General features: G+C 38.2%; 1 protein-coding gene across 1 annotated transcript in view; it reads right to left on the reverse strand.

The window, feature by feature from the left end:
- Positions 1-21,691, reverse strand: part of LOC124151169 (phosphatidylinositol 5-phosphate 4-kinase type-2 beta-like) — a 56,509-nt gene extending 34,818 nt beyond the window's left edge. The window contains exons 1-2 of the mRNA XM_046523531.2: positions 21,404-21,691; positions 12,248-12,345 (exon numbers count right to left, since the gene is read on the reverse strand). Coding sequence (XP_046379487.1) covers positions 12,248-12,345; positions 21,404-21,520 — 215 coding nt within the window. The 5' untranslated portion in view covers positions 21,521-21,691. The remainder of the gene's footprint in view (positions 1-12,247; positions 12,346-21,403) is intronic.
- Between the last annotated feature and the right edge of the window lie 279 nt (positions 21,692-21,970).

Genomic DNA, 21,970 nt, shown 5'->3' on the forward strand with positions numbered 1-21,970 from the left:
CCGTAAACAATTTCAATTTCCTCGGAATGTTCCGTCTGCTGCAAGTTAGGGGTCATTATCGCATTGATACTTACTTCTGGTATCTTTTTATTTTTTTATTATTGCCTTACCCCCATCTGTCAATGGAAAGCGATATGACCGGCAGTTTCCCAAATAAACTTTCTCTCTCGACCTGAACTAGCCCATCTACATATTCATGGCGACTAATAAGGAAACGGAAGTTACGTAGCCCGCACATTTTCCCGCGTTGTGGTCAGGATATATTAAGAGATAACTAGGGCCAAAATGTCATACATAGCAGTACTTTCTTCACTAGTAGACAAATCATAAATACATACTTTTGGCATAACATGAGTGCTTTATATATATTTTTAACAAGTTTCCATTTTTTTACAATTTATTTTCATCCAATGTTTATCCCAAAAAATCTACTGATGATAAGGACCACCATACTGGAATACTGTCAGGAGTCCCATCACATGTTTTAAGCATAAACAACCACAAAGTCTTGCGGCATTTTTTTCTGTGTTTGATTAGATCGATGTGAAAGATCAATACAATGCAATGAAAATGCTTGATATAGTTGTGTACACCCATAAACATGATAGACACGGAAATGCCCACTTGTCCCTCAGAGGCAAAAAACTGAAAAAATAGCATCATATATCGATACATTGATTAATGATACTGTAGTGAGTGTTACCATGGTTACAGACAGCATTACCAGAGTTCTGGTTTGTGAATCTGTTGTCTTTGACTTCCATTGGGGATCGCAGACATTAGGGTTTCAGATAGTTCAGGAATCCTGCTTTTCATTGAAAATACTTATCTTATTTCTGTTGAGTGATATCTGGCTCAGCAATTTTTTTATCAGCCAGTACAATTTCCCACACACACAGAAACTGTTAATACTATTACTAATATTAGCCTGAAGTGTTTTAAACAATGGAATGTTTGTGATGTTATTTTACTATCAACATCCTGTAAGACCAGGGATCCAGAAATCGGTCTGTGCGCCGGACTTGTCCGATTGTGACTGCAAAATGTCCGATTTGAAATAGTGCAAACCGGACATTTTAAAATTCGGTCAACATCAGTCACCACAGGCACACTGACATACATCCCGATAGGTTGAAACTGTTTATACTAGATCTATGTATCTATCAAGTGTTGTAGGCTATAGAACACATCATAGATCTATCCTTTCAACCAATTCAGGTGAATAAAAAGGTATAACAAACTTGGTCGAAAAAATATGAAATTTGATATAAAACCTCGCTAGACATGATGATTTACAATTAAAATTGTATTTCCTGCTCTCCAAGGCATTGTTTTATATGCAGAGGTTTAGATTACCATGTGTATTTTCTCGTAAACTAAGCCGGAAATAGCAATCAGCTGTGCACACGTTCTCGCAACAATCTACTGGTGATTTAGCCAAAGAGTACCCAACAGGCCTCTGAGTTTAAGTTTTTACCAAGTAGCCATATGGCTACAAGTATTTTTTTCCAGGTAGCCAGTGGTAAAATCAAGAAGTCAAGCCAATATTGTAGGTCGCCAAAAGCATTTGAAATTATCTTTTATCAAATAACTATTAAATGTACAAGTCATAGCATTAGTCTTGGAATTGTATTAGTAGAAACTGTACTGTACTGTTATGTTATGTTTTGTTATTTGTGACTCGAACAATGATCATGATGATGCAATTTATGTTACTAGATAATATGGGTATATCTTTGCTTATCCAATAAACTATCAAGTATCAACTAAAATAAAATACTAATTACATTAATATTTATGTATTTCGGTTCATTGTTGACTTTAGGAGGAATTATTTGTGAGTACAATTAGCATGATTAGTAGCAGACATGTTTGTTTTTGTGTCTACACATGTGTAGCAATAGAATTAACATGATTAAGTTGCCACAAGATATGTTTGAAGGCAGTCATTTTTGAAATTTTGATGCAATTGTCAGAACAAACTGTCTCTGAAATGATTATTTTATCAGGAATAATATATTCCAAAATCGTGTTATTTAAGTTGCATCTTTTACTATATACATTTATAATTATAAGAATAATAAGCGTAACACTTTGGTACAGTCGATTGCTATTGCAGGATATTTTTACGTATGGACCAATTTGACCAATCACCGTATGGACTTTCCGCACTACATGTATTTGGATTGCGAAAACGGAATGTTGACATATAATAGTCACATTATTATATCAGTCCAAGTATTGCATTTATGAAATATGTATGCATTCTCTGGCAACTAAAGTTCGTTTCGAGGCGTCAAAAGCAGTAATCTGACCATGGTTGCCATCAATAACGGTGAGTTGTGCGATCTACCGATCACTTAATGTAAACAATATGGAATGAAATTTTGAATAAAATTGATAAAATACATTACAAACATAAGTCAAGATATACAATGAACACGATTTTATAACCAGATAGTGTAATAATGGGATTGCGAATTTCTGTTCCGATGTGTTGACTGGTATTTCCAGCTGATAATGTTTTTTTGAGATGGGGAAAACCGTGTGTCAGTGTAAATCTTGAGTTTATTAAAAATGTAAGTAAATTTTGGGAGCCAATTGTAACCGTGCGCCATAACCGAGGTATTGAAGGGTGCAATATATACCGTATTCAACGTAATATGCGCCCAGGGCGCTCTCAAAATTAGAAATAGGGGGCGCTTATTAGAATATTATTTTGAGTTGAAAGGTCGTAAATTTTGTGGTTTATGCTAACAGCCTGAAATGTTTACATACGACAGATATATTTTTCAAGAATTTAATTGCCCATAATTAAGGGTGATATAACACACGAGTGCGTGTTATACACGAATAAATAAAGCTTGTGTACATTTATCAATCGGAAGGGGTGCTGATTGGGATTGTTCACTGGCCAATATATTAGCAAATATCGCCGTGGGCACTTATTAGAGCGGGACGCTTATTACGTCGAATACGGTATGTTATGAAAGTGACACTTGAGTTTATTCTTTTTGTTCATACATCCAGCACCTCAGACAAGAGGTGGGCATGACTAAAATGCAAAAAATATTTCCGGGATCCCTGCTGTAGACTAAATGTCCAACTCATGCAGCATTAGAAATTGGCACGATTCCTGTACACCTGTGTAGTCCTTATCAAACTGACCAATGGTTAGGTATCATAAGGACTAGTTGAAATTTGCCATTTTTAAGTGTTTTGCTACATGTTATCATTATAAGGATTAGTGGAGAAAACATGCTAGTTTCTACCACTGTCATGCAGGACTCTCTCAGTCATCTGGTCATGATGACTCTCATGAGTCATGCTGACTCCTAGGCTAGGTGAAACTATGTTCAACGCTGGCTGATTGCTATTCAAAATACCTAAGGATTCATCTTGTAATAAAGCATGATAGAGACAACATTTCAGACTGGATTTTTTCACTGATTGTCATCCAAAACGTCCCACAGATATTTTTCACTGTGATCATCCAGCATGACTATCTCTGTCACATTCTATCACTACCATATCTAAATAGGGAGTCTGTGACTTAAGCCATTAGTCAGGCGCCCAAGTCTATAGCAAAATTCTGTTCAGTCTAGAAAGCTTAGCTAATATAATAGTCTATATAATAACACTGAAAACAAGTGATAATGATGTTTACATTATTTCTTTAATATTTATAAATTTATTTCTTTTCATTTTCATATTGTTTATTGACTATCATGGTTCATCCTTTATCAATCATTTATCAGCTGTTAAAAAGATTTTTCATGAACAAAATCTAAAAAACAATGAGAAAAACTGACAATCTAGACTGTCAAGATAATATTTTTAACTAAAACAAAACAAACTCCATGATTTATGTTATCATAACTCATGCTGTCAAATACATATTAATTAAAATACTGTTTAACAATTAGGCTGTTATACTGATCTTACTAGACTGGAAGAACTTTTACAAGAATCCGGCTTCAGGCTTAACTCACAAACTGTATCAACTGTATCATTGGCACAAAAAAAACCTTGAAATTTAATGTTACCCAAACACTGTTAATGTCATGGAACAGCACACAATTCCGTTTCAGCAAACAAGTACTTTCTCATTCCTGTCAACCAGACCTGTCAACCCCTCATCATGACAATGTGGGAGATTTCACTTCAAAATGGGGGAGATTTGCCTCCAAAGGGGGAGATTTTTAAGATAGTGAAGATAAGATAATTTCCAACTTTTATTTTTAATAATGTTACAAAGAAAACCAAATATTTTGAAACAATAAATAATCAATAAGTTTCTTATACGTACAGCTTGCTTAATTTCCGTTAGCATTTTCCTCCTCCAAAAATAAACCCAGCACAATCTACCCATATAACTTTCGTTCAAAGATCATCTCAGATAAACGCAAACAGATATTGAAATTTCACAATCGGTAGCTTGACCAGTTTAATGGTGGTTATGTGGGACTGCTATGCGTTATAAGTATTAGAGGTTCTCTTGACGTTCATGTTGTGATGTAATTCACTTGTTTAGGAGATTTTGGGGCACAACACAAATTGTTGGATATGACCCCTATATATTTTAGGCATGTTTGTCTTAATAACAGGCTAATATTACCACATAACCTCCATTAAATGAAAAGGTCTGTTCATGTGTAGATGGTATCATAAAAAGTTTGATACGAACAAATTTGATCATGTTGACATTAGGCAACATACCATTAAAGTTGGATATAACAGGTCCTGGTCAGCTTGACCTGACCTTCACCATGACCGCCACTGAAGTGCTACAAATAAAGTCAAGGCTGATGAGCCCCAATCTGAATCACCTGACCTACTACAACAGACATGTGACAACTTGCTTGTGTTTATGAATGATGATAGACTTGCTCATGTTCATCTCGTCGTGATGGAAAGTAACAGGGATGGGCAAAGGAAGGGTTTGCACCCATCCCACCTCCAGAGACTCAAGTTGTTCAGAGATTTATTGGCTTCCGAAGTGGTTCATATGACATTACACACAGCAATGCACAGCCACTTAAATCACAACCAGTTGTTTTGCAAATTCATTTTCCACTTAGCAAGCAATTATTTCATTTAATAGCACAATAAGCTGCTGGACAACATAAACACAATGATGAAATCTGAAATCTTGTTGACTGGCCTTTTAGGTTGTGGCTTAATGCGGAAGCTGACATGGAGAGGTAGTATGTGGCTTGATGCGGAAGCTGACATGAAGAGGTAGGATGTGGCTTAATGCTGGAGCTGACAAGGATAGGTAGTATGTGGCTTAATGCTGGAGCTGACTAGGACAGGTAGGATGTGGCTTAATGCCGGAGCTGACAAGGATAGGTAGTATGTGGCTTAATGCGGAAGCTGACAAGGATAGGTAGTATGTGGCTTAATGCGGAAGCTGACTAGGACAGGTAGGATGTGGCTTAATGCCGGAGCTGACTTGGACAGGTAGGATGTGGCTTAATGCCGGAGCTGACTAGGAGAGCTAGGATGTGGCTTAATGCCCGAGCTGACTAGGAGAGGAAGGATGTGGCTTAATGCCCGAGTTGACTAAGAGAGGGAGGATGTGGCTTAATGCCTGAGCTGACTAGGAGAGGTAGGATGTGGCTTAATGCCCGAGTTGACTAGGACAGATAGGATGTGGCTTAATGCCTAAGCTGACTAGGAGAGGAAGGATGTGGCTTTATGCCTGAGCTGACTAGGAGAGGAAGGATGTGGCTTATTGCCGGAGTTGACTGGGACACGTAGGATGTGGCTTAATGCCGGAGCTGACTAGGACAGGTAGGATGTGGCTTAATGCCCAAGTTGATTAGGAGAGGTAGGAAGTGGCTTAATGCCAGAGTTGACTAGGACAGGTAGGATGTGGCTTAATGCCCGAGCTGACCAGGAGAGGTAGGATGTGGCTTAATGCCGGAGCTGACTAGGACAGGTAGGAAGTGGCTTAATGCCCGAGCTGACTAGGACAGGTAGGATGTGGCTTAATGCCTGAGCTGACTAGGACAGGTAGGATGTGGCTTAATGCCCGAGCTGACTAGGACAGGTAGGATGTGGCTTAATGCCTGAGCTGTCTAGGAGAGGTAGGATGTGGCTTCATGCTGGAGCTGACTAGGACAGGTAGGATGTGGCTTAATGCCTGAGCTGTCTAGGAGAGGAAGGATGTGGCTTAATGCCCAAGTTGACTAGGACAGGTAGGATGTGGCTTAATGACAGAGTTGACTAGGACAGGTAGGATGTGGCTTAATGCCTGAGCTGACTAGGACAGGTAGGAAGTGGCTTAATGCCCGAGCTGACTAGGACAGGTAGGATGTGGCTTAATGCCTGAGCTGACTAGGACAGGTAGGATGTGGCTTAATGCCCGAGCTGACTAGGACAGGTAGGATGTGGCTTAATGCCTGAGCTGTCTTGGAGAGGTAGGATGTGGCTTCATGCTGGAGCTGACTAGGACAGGTAGGATGTGGCTTAATGCCGGAGCTGTCTAGGAGAGGAAGGATGTGGCTTAATGCCCAAGTTGACTAGGACAGGTAGGATGTGGCTTAATGCCGGAGTTGACTAGGAGAGGAAGGATGTGGCTTAATGCCCAAGTTGACTAGGACAGGTAGGATGTGGCTTAATGCCGGAGTTGACTAGGACAGCTAGGATGTGGCTTTATGCCTGAGCTGACTAGGAGAGGTAGGATGTGGCTTCATGCTGGAGCTGACTAGGACAGGTAGGATGTGGCTTAATGCCTGAGCTGTCTAGGAGAGGAAGGATGTGGCTTAATGCCCAAGTTGACTAGGACAGGTAGGATGTGGCTTAATGACAGAGTTGACTAGGACAGGTAGGATGTGGCTTAATGCCTGAGCTGACCAGGAGGGGTAGGATGTGGCTTAATGCCAGAGCTGACTAGGACAGGTAGGAAGTGGCTTAATGCCCGAGCTGACTAGGACAGGTAGGATGTGGCTTAATGCCTGAGCTGACTAGGACAGGTAGGATGTGGCTTAATGCCCGAGCTGACTAGGACAGGTAGGATGTGGCTTAATGCCTGAGCTGTCTTGGAGAGGTAGGATGTGGCTTAATGCCCGAGCTGACTAGGACAGGTAGGATGTGGCTTAATGCCTGAGCTGTCTAGGAGAGGAAGGATGTGGCTTAATGCCCAAGTTGACTAGGACAGGTAGGATGTGGCTTAATGCCGGAGTTGACTAGGAGAGGAAGGATGTGGCTTAATGCCCAAGTTGACTAGGACAGGTAGGATGTGGCTTAATGCCGGAGTTGACTAGGACAGCTAGGATGTGGCTTTATGCCTGAGCTGACTAGGAGAGGTAGGATGTGGCTTAATGCCTGAGCTGTCTAGGAGAGGTAGGATGTGGCTTAATGCCTGATCTGACCTGGACAGGTAGGATGTGGCTTAATGCACAAGCTTACTAGGACAGGTAGGATGTGGCTTAATAAATAAATTAATTCATTAATGTATCCAGGTCTTACAAATGTTGGTTCTACTTATGGTAGTGGAGGAAATGGAAATGGAAAGCAGTCTAGTCACTTCTGATACATGATATGATTATTCAATGAGGAAAATATACATGATTAGTCAAACATGGATCAATCTCTGGTCTGATTACTGCAGAGATTTATTTAGGATTCCACAAAAACAAGGGCCATTGACAGGAAAATAGGGGGGAAAATGTAACTGTGTTCAAAACTGGAATTTAATTCAGTTCTTTTTTTTGTAAAGTTTAAATTCAATGCATTGCATTCAATGAAATAGTGTTTATTATCATGATTATAGACGCTATCTCTTAATATTTCCTATTCCTGTTATCAGTGAAATGGAAGTCTCTCTATAAAAGCCATAACAGTAACATAACATTTTCTAATATGAATTAGTAAACTTTTAATTCGATTTGGGATTTGTAACAGACATTTGCTGCAGATTTGGGGCCGAATATTGGCCCCTGAGCAGGTCTAGATAAATTCCTTAACTGGGAAGACTCTAACTTCAACATTTATTTAATCATGTATGAAAGTTTTATAACCTGACTAACCTATCATAGAAAAAATTAAAAATAATATTTTTATCAATCCATAACTAACTGCCAAGAAAACTCATCCAGATCACGAATATAATAATAACCTCAGCGTGAGAAATTGGCACTAGTCCTATAGTCCCTACCAAACTGCCCAATAGTAAAGTTATCTTAAGGACTAGTACTAGTAGTAGAAATTGGCCCATTTTAAAGGTTTTGCTATATGTTATCATTGTAAGGACTAGTGGACAAAAACTGTTAGCTTCTAACCCTGATAACCTTAGTATTTCACCTGGATGACTTTGTACAATGTTGTACTTATTACCAGGATAACCTCACATGTATCTTACAAGCCCTCAGTATGAATGGTATGTATCAGTTGCACGCTGCAAATTACAAAACAAAAATTATTCACCAAGACGTTTTCCAGAAACAAATATTAATGTTATCAACTAAATTACTTTTCGCTGGGCAGGAAACTATCTTCATTTAACATTAATAACCAACACTCAAACATTGTTCACTTGTTTGTTGTTTAATGCTGCACTCGGCAATATTCCAGCTATATGATGGCGGTGTGTAAATAATCGTGTCTGGTCCAGACAATCCAGTGATTGATATCATGAGCATCGCTTCACAACTGATATACGATGACATGCATCCATTCTTACCTTAAATGTATTCTTTCATGAACTTTTCACCAAACACTAATTACTAGTGAAAATGAGTAGTGAAAACGTAAATATTTTCATCCATTGTGCCACACTCCCAACTGTAAATCGTTAGTAGGCCAGGTATTGGGCCATCCTGTCTATGAAAAAGATGGCTTACCACCGATAAGAGCACATGCAAGTATCGTGATACGTATCAGATTGTGAGCAAGGTATCGTGATATGTATCGGATCGCCCAATTGGAGTATCGTCCCGGCCCTACAAGTCCTGATCCTACTAGTCATCTTTTACGACAAGCATAGGTTCATGAAGACCAATTCACTTCGATTTTCATGGTTCAAATTAACATGTGAACACTCTCCCACGCTGCAATGCCCAACTATGACGGTGTTGATAACAGCGTTAGAAATTGGCACTAGTCCTGTAGTCCTTGCCAAACTGCCCAATAGTTAAGGTATCATGAGGACCAGTAGAAACTTGCCATTTTTATGGGTTTTGCTACATGTTATCATTATAGGGACTAGTGGACCAAAACTGTTAGTTTCTAACGCGGTCATAATGATTGTGTTCCAGGCTGAGATGTTTTAAGAACGACCAGAAGGGTCATATGGAATGGGGCACACAGAGAGAAATGTATATTCAAAGATGCTTAGGTGCACCTTTTGGGACTTATCATTGATAAGTGAGAGAAATAAAATGAAACACTTTTGATCCATCTTCCAACTTTGTGAATGTGATAATGAGCCAGAGCCAGATAATAAGCAGTTGTAATGTAGAAAATTAATTCCCTTTCACTTCATTGATATAGATAATACTTGCTTAAACTTTGAATTGCAGGGTTCATTTCATGAATCAATCATGCTGTGTATTTTGTCCAGCTTACTTGGTTGAAAGTACATTTTCCATTGGCCCATATAATAATTATCATCACAATGTAGATGTTAAAATAAATTATATCTTGGTATGCCAATAAGGCACAGGAACGTATCTTAATTGTGCCATTACTATTATTACTGTGCTTGGCACTGCAATAGACATAATTGATGGAATTGAGAACCCAAGTGTAACAAAAAATATCATTACCATTCATTTAGCATGTGTTTAGGCGTCGAATATGTATAACATTTATTGACTTGTAAACGCTCCGTGACATGCTCACATGAACCTCTGATTCAACAGTTGGGGTTAATTCGGTAACAACCCCCCAAACCCTTGTGTTTCACTACAGCCATCTGTTAGTTCTTCCTGGCCGAACAGAAATCTTCAATGACAGCAGAATTTGTTTACTAAAATATTTACCATGGTTACCCACGTTGTTACAACAAACCAACAGCTTGAACTTGCGCCAGACAAGGGACACATATTGCATTTCAGATCAAACCCTACATGTAAGATTACATATATACGACTCAGTGTATAGATTGGGCCCTAAATGAATGGGGTTCCCATTGGACGTGGTAGCTGCACCACTGAAGGCGTAAAGTGTCGTCCAATGGAAGTTTGTAGGGATTGCACACACACCTACCCCATGCCCCAGGAATTTTTTACAAATGTAGACATAAAATGGTGTACTTTAGGCCATTCTGAGCCCAAATAAATTGTCTGTTTAAAACCTTTAAGTGTCTGTTTTTATGTGTGTATGGGACGGCGTAAACGCAAACACTGCCACTCAAAAGAAGTTCAAGAACACCCAATTCTTTCATATTACAATACTTGATCTGTCTGGCATGACAGATTAACAACATTATGTGAAAATGTGTCATTCTGTAATTTCTTTTTAGAAGTATATATAAACAGTCTGTGCCCGAAAGGTTTCTGTCTGCAAGCCTGAATGTGGCTCAAGTATTATCTGTAGATTTTGTTATTATTCGAGTATTATTTGCCGAGACTACTATACTTTTTACTAGACTCTGGCTTTGGGCTTGTTGCTATATTTGTTGATGAACAGTTGTATTTAAAATGTGGCTTGGACAATTCCAAACATGACACCACACTGTGACAGTGTCTGTGTGAAACACTCCCTAGCTTCACCGTGTTCCCTCAGAGGGAGTGAGCCGACAGGTTGAAGGTACCTTTGAGAGTCAGAGAGTGAGAAACGTTTCATGTGGCTTTGAGAAGATGAACAGACTGGTGAAACACAAGAGTATGTTGCTGACACACCTTGGACCCAAATCAGGATGAATCCGGGATTTGAACCCACCCTTGCCACAAGTCAGTGAGTGCAATATTGCTGTGATAATCCTAGCACAGGACCCCAAGAATGGACTTTGCAAGTAGTCACCATGTGTAGAATTCATCTTCAACAAGTTTGTCGGGCGGTTGGTTGGTTTGTTGTTTAATGCCGCACTCAGCAATATTCCAGCTATATGACGGCGGTCTGTAAATAATCGAGTCTGGACCAGACAATCCAGTGATTGATATCATGAGCATCGATCCACATAATTGGGATTGATGACATGTATCAACCAAGTCAGCGAGCCTGACCTGCCGATGCCGTTAGTCTCCTTTTACGACAAGCATAGTCACCTTTTACAGCAAGCATGGGTTGCTGAAGACCTATTCTACCCCGGAATCTTCACGGGTCCAACAAGTTTGTCAGTAACACGAGTAGTAGCAGGGCTCGAAAAGTCGACTCATCCAGCTGTATTGACGAGTGATAGCATGTGCAGGGTGAGAAAGAAGTGAAGAAACACTCGTCGTGCGAGTGCATTTATTTCAATCGTATCAATTCATCTATAATCGTTTTCAATAAAATATGCAAGATAATTTCAAACCTCATTTCATTTTCATTTCTCGTACATTCATAGTAATAATAACAATACATATATCACTTATACAATAAATAAACAGCACACTTGGCAACTTTCTGTTGAAGAAATAAACAAAAAGTGTGTTTGCGCAGCAGGCCTACAAACCCTTTAAAGGGATGTAATAACATTTATTATTTGTTGTGAAAGCGACTCATTACTGATTCTCCAATGTCAAAGTGAAAGTGAAGGGACATGGCTATTTTTAATAGAGAATGGTGTGGTTGACAAGAAAAAACATGATTTGATAACCAAACAAACCAAAAAATTAATTAATTTTTTTAAAATAGGTATGACTGTTAAAAAGGAAAACAAAGTGTTCATGGTTGTGCTTGTACTAGTCCGGACTGATGCCGATTTATAGTGCTAGCTCACTGAGATACCATGCCGCAGTTTACCATGAATACCCCACTCAGACACAGTATACTGACTCTGAGCCTACCAGTCCTTGTTTTAGCCCCTTAATGCCGAGCGCCAGACAGGGTAACAACAAGTACCATCTTTTAACGTCTTTTGGTATGATGCGGTCAGGGATCGAACCGCGGACCTTCCGCTCTCCGGGCGGACGCTCTACCACTAGACCACGGAGACGGTCTCTAATAGGAAGGAAACAGGTGTGATTTTACATTTTTTGAGTAGTATATGCATTTGATCAAAAGCTGGATTCTAAGAAATCAGACAGAGATGAAAATCTCATTAAAAGACGTGCCTAATCTACAAACCATAAAGGGTGTGCGGCCAGATACTCACTTGTTAAACATGTGGTTGTCCACTCTGATCTTGCTGAAGGCCTTGAAGTCATCAGGCATAAGCATCACACGCAGGTTCACATGGTTCAACTCATTTACCTGAAACAACACATCACACATTAGCTGATGTCAGTAACACATCACACATCAGCTGATGTCAACAGATCACATATTAACTGATGTCAACAGATCACATATCAGCTGATGTCAACAGATCACACATTAACTGATGTCAACACATCACACATCAGCTGATGTCAACAGATCACACATTAGCTGATGTCAACAGATCACACATTAACTGATGTCAACAGATCACATATCAGCTGATGTCAACAGATCACACATTAACTGATGTCAACACATCACACATCAGCTGATGTCAACAGATCACACATTAACTGATGTCAACAGATCACACATTAACTGATGTCAACAGATCACATATCAGCTGATGTCAACAACACATCACACATCAGTTGATGTCAACAACACATCACACATCAACTGAGGTCAACAGATCACACATTAACTGAGGTCAACAGATCACACATTAACTGATGTCAACAGATCACATATCAGCTGATGTCAACAGATCACACATTAACTGATGTCAACAGATCACATATCAGCTGATGTCAACAGATCACACATTAACTGAGGTCAACAGATCACATATCAGCTGATGTCAACAAAACATCACACCTCAGCTGATGTCAACAGATCACACATTAACTGATGTCAACAGATCACATATCAGCTGATGTCAACAGATCACACATTAACTGAGGTCAACAGATCACATATCAGCTGATGTCAACAAAACATCACACCTCAGCTGATGTCAACAGATCACACATTAACTGAGGTCAACAGATCACATATCAGCTGATGTCAACAAAACATCACACCTCAGCTGATGTCAACAACACATCACACATTCAGGTGATGTCAACAACACATCACACATCAACTGATGTCAACAACACATCACACATCTATTGATGTCAACAACACATCCCACATCAGCTGATGTCAACAACACATCACACCTCAGCTGATGTCAACAACACATCACACATCAAATGATGTCAACAACACCTCACACATCAACTGATGTCAACAACACACCACACATCAGCTGATGTGAACAACACATCACACGTCAACTGATGTCAACAACACATCACACATCAACTGATGTCAACAACACATCACATATCAGCTGATGTCAACAACACATCACATATTAGCTGATGTCAACAACCCATCAGCTGATGTTAACAACACATCACATATCAGCTGATGTCAACAACCCCTCAGCTGATGTCAACAACACATCACACATCAGCTGATGTCAACAACACATCACATATCAGCTGATGTCAACAAGTGTATTGGTGTTTTAGTGGATAACAAAGTGTGTATTGAATGTGTATTGGTGTTTTAGTGGATAACAAAGTGTGTATTGAATGTGTATTGGTGTTTTAGTGGATAACAAAGTGTGTAAGGAAACGTGTACATGTTGTTGCAGATATAATAAAGTGTATATTGAATGTGTATTGGTGTTTTAGTGGATAACAAAGTGTGTATTGAATGTGTATTGGTGTTTTAGTGGATAACAAAGTGTATATTGAATGTGTATTGGTGTCTTAGTGGATAACAAAGTGTATATTGAATGTGTATTGGTGTTTTAGTGGATAACAAAGTGTATAGTGAATGTGTATTGGTGTTTTAGTGGATAACAAAGTGTATAGTGAATGTGTATTGGTGTTTTAGTGGATAACAAAGTGTATATTGAATGTGTATTGGTGTTTTAGTGGATAACAAAGTGTGTATTGAATGTGTATTGGTGTTTTAGTGGATAACAAAGTGTGTATTGAATGTGTATTGGTGTTTTAGTGGATAACAAAGTGTGTAAGGAAACGTGTACATGTTGTTGCAGATATAATAAAGTGTATATTGAATGTGTATTGGTGTTTTAGTGGATAACAAAGTGTGTATTGAATGTGTATTGGTGTTTTAGTGGATAACAAAGTGTATATTGAATGTGTATTGGTGTCTTAGTGGATAACAAAGTGTATATTGAATCTGTATTGGTGTTTTAGTGGATAACAAAGTGTATAGTGAATGTGTATTGGTGTTTTAGTGGATAACAAAGTGTATAGTGAATGTGTATTGGTGTTTTAGTGGATAACAAAGTGTATATTGAATGTGTATTGGTGTTTTAGTGGATAACAAAGTGTATATTGAATGTGTATTGGTGTCTTAGTGAATAACAAAGTGTGTAAGGAAACTTGTACATGTTGTTGCGGATATGATAAAGTGTCTGTTGAACAAGCAGTTAGTGAGTGAGCACAGTTTTACGCTGCTTTCAGCAATATTCCGGCTATATCACGACAGGGGACACCAGACATGGGCTTCACACATTGTACCCATGCAGGGAATTGGACCCAGGTCTTCGGCGTGACGAATGAGCGCTTTAACCACTGGGCTACCCCACCTCCCTGTTGAACTAATATTACAGGTGTAGTGGATATATATTGTTTCATACCATGTACTGAAGGCCCTATTTGTTCTAGATGATTTAGACATCTGTTAGGCGATTGGACAATTCTGATTGGTCAATAAGTAAACACTTTCGAAAGAGGAAAACTAAAGCAAATGGTATAAACCTCAACTCAATGCTAACATACCTAAACATGCTAAAACTCAAATCACAGGAAGTTCCAATGGACTTTAATTGCTCAATGTCAACTCAATCAAGATCAATACAGATCAAGTCTGTGCAAAAAATCTATTAGACTGAACTTGTATTTTGGCATTATTTAGAGTGGATGTTAGTCATAGAATAAGCACAAGTAGAAGCTGTTCTTCATCTTAATGTTAATTGACCTAAGAATTTACTAGACAGGGGTTTCAGACCAGTGGAAAATGTCACAGACTGCAGATCAATACTGATAACATCCCATCTGTATCAATACACCCAAGGCATCAAATATAACACTTTGAATTAATGTTGGAAATCAGTAAGGCCACTTATTCCAGTCCCTATTTAAGATAAACTCAAGGCTTAATCTTTGTGATCCTGTGACCTGAGATCTTGAACCTGGTTCCCCTTCAGTTCCAATCACCCAAAAGACCATTCCCCTGATGGGGCCGGCAACCATCAAGAAAGGCCTTCTTCGGTCAATACCCAATGCCACTTTCCTACATTCCTCATGTGAGTCTAAAGCCAGTACCTCTATCACTGGTATCAGTGTTGATCTGTACCCCTAGGCTGTGTAATATTGCCAGAACAAGTTAGTATCCCAAAGCTGTATATCGCATCTTCATCATAATGGATATCAAATATATCCTGCTATGGATATGAAAAAAGTTTCATCCAAATTTTGTGGTGACAATGAGAATTGAACGAAAGAACTAATTTTTTTCAGCACTCATCCAGATTATCATCATGATGATAATAGTTTCATTACATACATTGCACATCATTACACCTTTAGTGATCATTAGGGCTGCAATGAATACACTATAAGGCGAATACGATTTGTATCACGAAAATAGGGTAACAAATGCGAATATTAATTCACGAATACAATAACAAGTCAGCAGTTAGTGTATTATTTGTTATATTCAACATGAGACAAATGAGACAAAAGCAACACAAATTATTTGATATGGTTTGTTAATTATTAACATATTATACATTTACATACTTCAGTTATCCAGGTACTAGTATCTGCTCAAATGCGACAATGACCAGTGACCACATTACCATGATTACTGTCAAATTAAATATTATAAGAGTGTTTTCTTTGAAGAAATCTATGCATAACATGTGTATAATATGTTCTTATGGATATTTTTAGATGCAGGGTATGTAAATAAACATGACTGCATATTCATAAACATTCGATTCTATTGGTCATGAATAACGGATTCAGTTCATGAATGAATACTTTTTGTATACGCGAGTGAATCGTAACAGCCCTAGTCATCGTATACAAGAAATTCTGACCTACATATTAATATTTTGAAACACTATTTAGTAATGCAAGACCTATGTCACTAGGCCTCTGAGCATGCTGAGTTTTGTTAGTTAATAGTAACATGTGAATATTTAGCAATCAGTGTACTTGTCTGGTATTGTCATGCTAATAGTAACCCCTAAATAGAGAGTAATCAGTGCTAGCTAAATAAGAGACCTAACTTGTCCGCCCTTGCAGGTGTTCATCATTTACAAATGAATCCATATTTTACCATGATTACGTACACATTATCCTATTATCTATAGACTAAGTTGACATTAGCAAGTTTTTCTTGTTCTATGATTAGGACTCATTGTTCATGTTGTTCATGTTCCTTGTAACGTAATGAGGTCAGGATGACATATGATCACATGCACTTTAATAATGGCTGTCATAACATTAGCCACTAGTCTGAAGCCTGAGACTCGGCCTGGTATGTACATGATGTAGGGGTGACTATTGGACTGGAAATCACTATTGCAAGCAACCATTCCAACAAATATTGATAGTTTTCAGTGTATCATTTTAGACAGATTTTAGAATTGAATTAAACCTTGCAACTGAAGTTTCCTTTGAATGTGCTAACCATAAGACTTCCAAACACTCGATTTCGACTTAAGTTTGTCAAAACATCACTTGACTGTCACCCTCCGCCATTTTACTTTAAGAAAGACCGGTTGCTAAGCATCAAGGGCAGTTAACTCTAATCCTCACTCGGCTGTGTTCGCGAGCGTGTTTTAGTGACTCAAATGCATGATATGGTAAATACAATCGAACCTATTGCTATTCCTAACTGAAATCGATACCATTCGATTGGAAACTGATTTATCAATCGATTTATTGACTTTAAGTTCTTACCAATAGCAATATATCGATATTTTGACTTTGATATCGTGACACCCTTACTGGTATGTTCGGCTTGTAATAGTGCATATTATTCTATCAACACTAACATCAACTGAAAATGATGTCGAGAGACAGGTTCAGGCTACTATCAGAGCATACTCGAAGATTTTTGACACAGACTGAAGCTTATTTATTATGCTCTTGGGTTGCATGTATGACTACAGGGAATAATTTGGGATTCCATCATTAAACCCTTTATGAAGTTTATCTGTTCTACCAAGATGAACTCACATAAGACAAATAGTCTGTTTCTTGTAAAAGCTATAGTTCACTGCGGCCTTTGGCCCCCCTCCAGTTGTATCTACAACAGGGTTCATACACTTTTGTTCATAGACAAATTTCCAGGGTATTATGCCATTTTCCCATCATGTAATACTATGAACTCAGAATAACAGAACAACATTGAAAAGGGACAATAGTTGTCATATTTATTTTCCTGTCACAGATACATCAGTGAGTGAGTGAGTGAGTGAGTTGGGTTTAACGCCCCTTCTAACAGTATTCCAGTTACATCGCGGCGAGTCAGCTTAATGTGGGAGTAATGCCTGAAGTGATGCAGGTCTCAGACGTTTACCACTTCAGTGAAACCCATGAGCTCAGGTATGGGGCCGACAAACCTAGAAACATCATCGGGGCAAACCGGGATTCGAATCCACAATCATAGGTTTCTGGCATGCCCAAGGAACACAACTCTGCACAGCGAATCGCAGCGCCTTAGACGACTGGGCCAGCCATTCCCCCACTGATACATCACCAGAAACGTTAACATTTTTCTATTTTCTAAAACTACTCCAGGCCTATGAAACTCAAACTAAAATTCCATGACTTTTCCAGGATGTCATGACACTGCTATTGGTAAACAAAGGCATGCATACTACAAGCACTAGTGATGCACTCCTTCAGTCCCTAGCACTCATCCTACTTTGACATGTTGTAGGGAAGCTGCTATAGCCATGATAGCACTTGTTTCAAATGATTGTATGATTTTAATAATTAGTTCAATTTGCATATACCGTATTCGACGTAATAAGCACCCCGCTCTAATAAGCGCCCACGGCGATATTTGCTGATATATTGGCTAGTGAACAATCCCAATTAGCACCCTTCCGATTGATCAATGTACACAAGACTTATTTATTCGTATATGATACGCACTCGTGTGTTATATTCACCCTTAATTTCGGGCAATTAAATTCTGGAAAAGTATATCTGTCGTGTATAACGCACATACTTTTCTTTTGTATCATTTCAAACTGTAAGCATAAACCACGAAATTTACGATCTTTCAACTCTTTCACCAAAATTATATTCTAATAAGAGCCCCTTATTTCTATTTTTGAGAGCGACCTGGGCGCTTATTACCTCGAATACGGTACTTAAAGTTAACATGGTTAAACAACAAAACACAATAAGACATGTTTTGATTTAAACATACCACATGGACAAGTTAATGAGCATACATGCAAGGATAGAAATTAGCACTGGCCCTGACCTGTTTTGTTAATGTTAAAGTAACATACCTAGAACTAGTAGAATTTCAAACATTTCGGGAGGTATTGCTGTATGTTATCACTATTTGGGCTGGTAGACCATGTAGACATGGTAGATGTTCTTCATTATTTTCCATCCTTGACATGGATTTCAAAATTAAGTCTAATCCCATGATTTCATGGAGTGTGAAGTGTAATTTGCGTCAAGTAGATTGTAAATAATTCACATTTGACTCATGACAAAATGATCGATATAATACATAATGTCCATAATCTCTTCAGAATTAAGACGACTGAAACATTTAGATAACCAGGCAAAAACATTCATGCATGAAGCTCTTAAAACTTTTATCAACAGTGATCAACAATGATCAATATGTTTGTTTGCTTGTTGCTTAATGCCGCACTCAGCAATATGATGGTGGTCTGTAAATAATCGAGTCTGGACCAGACAATCCAGTGATTGACATCGTGAACATCGATCCACGCAATTGGGATACAATGACATCCATCAACCAAGTCAGAGAGCCTGACCACCCGATCCCGTTAGTCGCCTTTAAAGACAATCATAGTCGTTTTTTGCGTTAGCATGGGTTGCTGAAGACCTATGTTGATGTATTTGATATCAAAAGATACAAGGGTGATTATTCTATTATCATCCAAAACCATTCTTTCAACTTTTTCAGTTTGTAAACAGTAATAACTACTGTCTTTGAGTGTAGAAAGTACAGATAACAGGGGTAAATTTAACAACAAATTTGTATATAGCCAGCAGGGCTTGCTGCTTCTAAATGTCACCAGCCCTTCTCCAAACTAACGGGCCTACAAACAACTACACTTACGTTTCAGCAATGACCCATTGTAAATGAAAATGTGGGGCTTTCTTTTCAAATTTAGGGGCTAAAAGCACGAGGCCCCAGCCTAGAATTATCCCTGAGCAATATTTCCTTGAAAATATCTTTTGATCTCATCCAGGTGATTTTGTAAGGTAAAATGTTATAATTTTCATGGTCACATGACCAAGACAAGTAAAACTGTGCAAGGATTAAACATATGCACTTGTCAGGTTTACGTCTACAGTGTCCTTGTGTAAAATACATCACTTATTAGCAGAAAACCTCGAGCACTGTCCTAATTTGAAACACTGAGTCAAGTAATAAGAACCATGTTATAGTGTATCATGTATGTTATCGTGATCATCATAATGACTTGTCAAAATGAATTTTCTTAATCAGACTCCCTACTACAAGCACAGCATGGCTATTGAACACGATGTATATTTTCCATACAGCAGCATCTTATATTAATACAGGGACTTAACTAGAATTCCCTTGGTATGTTGGTGGGTAAATTCCTAATTTCAGAGGTATTAAACATTGAATTTTAATATTATATTTAATGCACAAAGCATTAAACCTCTGCCCCTTCATTGGTTATGTCAATACAAGTCACCTCCACCAAGACATCACATTAACTTATAACCATGATAACTAAAACAGCATGAATTGGGAAATGTTTAATTCCAATTTAGGAATTTTTACAGACATTTGCTGCCGAATACCATCCTCTGACCCAGTCTAGATAAGTCCCTGTATATTTGATGTTCATTGATAATCACTTATGTATACAACTGACACAAACATGATAAATGATGAGACTGGTTCATATTGTTGACACACTGATACATTACTTGACAATGATATCAAGAGATAAGTGACAGTCAAAATGATACTGCAAATGCTGTGGCTGTCCTTGACATGGACTTATATAATCAGTGTACCTCGGTAGTGATATACACGGCCTGGTATTATGCTTCGTTGGTACGACAATGGACACCAGTTAAAATTTTAAAGGACTAAAGTTGCATAATCCCAAAATGTTACATTGTATTGCAACCTGCCAGTCCCAAAAATCATATTGTTTTTTCAATTTTCCAGCCTTCACCCAAACAATGACATACACTGTCAAATTGGAGAAAATGTAACATGATTAAAAATATATTCTTTCAAAAATATAATATGACTTCGGGAGAGTTGTATTCAGCCAGTAACATGTTGATTCTGTGGTAATTATCATCATCCTTATCATGCTTATGAACACTTTTCTGGAAAAAAATATAATAGCTCCTTTTTTTATTTTATTTTTTAAATTATAAGCTAAACAGATCATGTAGACATAACGAGTGCCATAGAAAAGCAATATATGTACTGGTAGTGGTATTCATCATAAGTAACACGATATGTTTACCAAAGTAGAATCAACTTTAACCTAATTCAACATACAGCAAAAGAAATGTTAAGTTTTATGAGACAAACAATTATTAAATAATACATTAGGCCTGGTACAAATATTTGAGAGTAACCTAGTACCAATAATAGTATTAGCATTTGGACCAAAATATATATTACATGAATAGTTCGAGCTTCCAACGAACACTGCCAATAACATTATATGTATGCAAGCTCCCTAAAGGCTTCTATCACATCAAGTTCTTTCTTAATATTTATACAAGCAAGTTCACCCTGTACAACAAAGTGAGGTTAGAATAGGGTGATCTGTCATTCAGTAAACACAGCTGAATCACACACTGGTAAACAAATCTGACAGCAACGCTGTAGGCGTGGTGTTGGAGAACAATCAACACACATGACGTTTTACCACCCTCGGGGTGACTGACAATAACAACAAGGTACAACAATGCCAAAACAATTACAGGCAATTAAGACCTACCGTGTGATTAATTCCCCACATGAACACACTGAGCAGCGGTTCGTTTGCTCGAAACAGTTTCCAGTTCAGAGCGACGGGCTTGAGTTTTTTACTCAGTCCTTTTTTAAAGGATGCCATCCTTCTAGATATTGCACAGAGCCGGATTAAAGAGGAAATATATAGATTCACAAATATCCACTGCAATTCGATTGCTATACGTCGTAATTTCCGAACATTTTAGGTTGAATGAGCAGCTAGTGCTGCACTGAGTCCCTGTTTCAGACAATATGGCGGCCTATCGTATTGGTTACCCACAATCCCAGATTAAAGGGAGATAATCAGGAAATTCGTCTGCTACAGACAAGTGCTCGATTGCGCAGCAAACAAATAAACATAATAGCGATATATAAAAATGCTCAACAGTTAGTACATGTGGATACAATTGGTTATTGACACGGGGGTGCATATTTACCAACACGTCAATTAATAGATTAAAATATAATAATAATGATTTCATTTTATTTCAATATTTCGTTATTATTTGGTCACACTCATTATTAGGCGTTGCATTTAAAAAACATAATTATT

Source organism: Haliotis rufescens, unplaced genomic scaffold (assembly GCF_023055435.1).
Source record: "Haliotis rufescens isolate VD_foot unplaced genomic scaffold, xgHalRufe1.0.p SCAF_43, whole genome shotgun sequence".
NCBI lineage: Eukaryota > Metazoa > Mollusca > Gastropoda > Lepetellida > Haliotidae > Haliotis > Haliotis rufescens.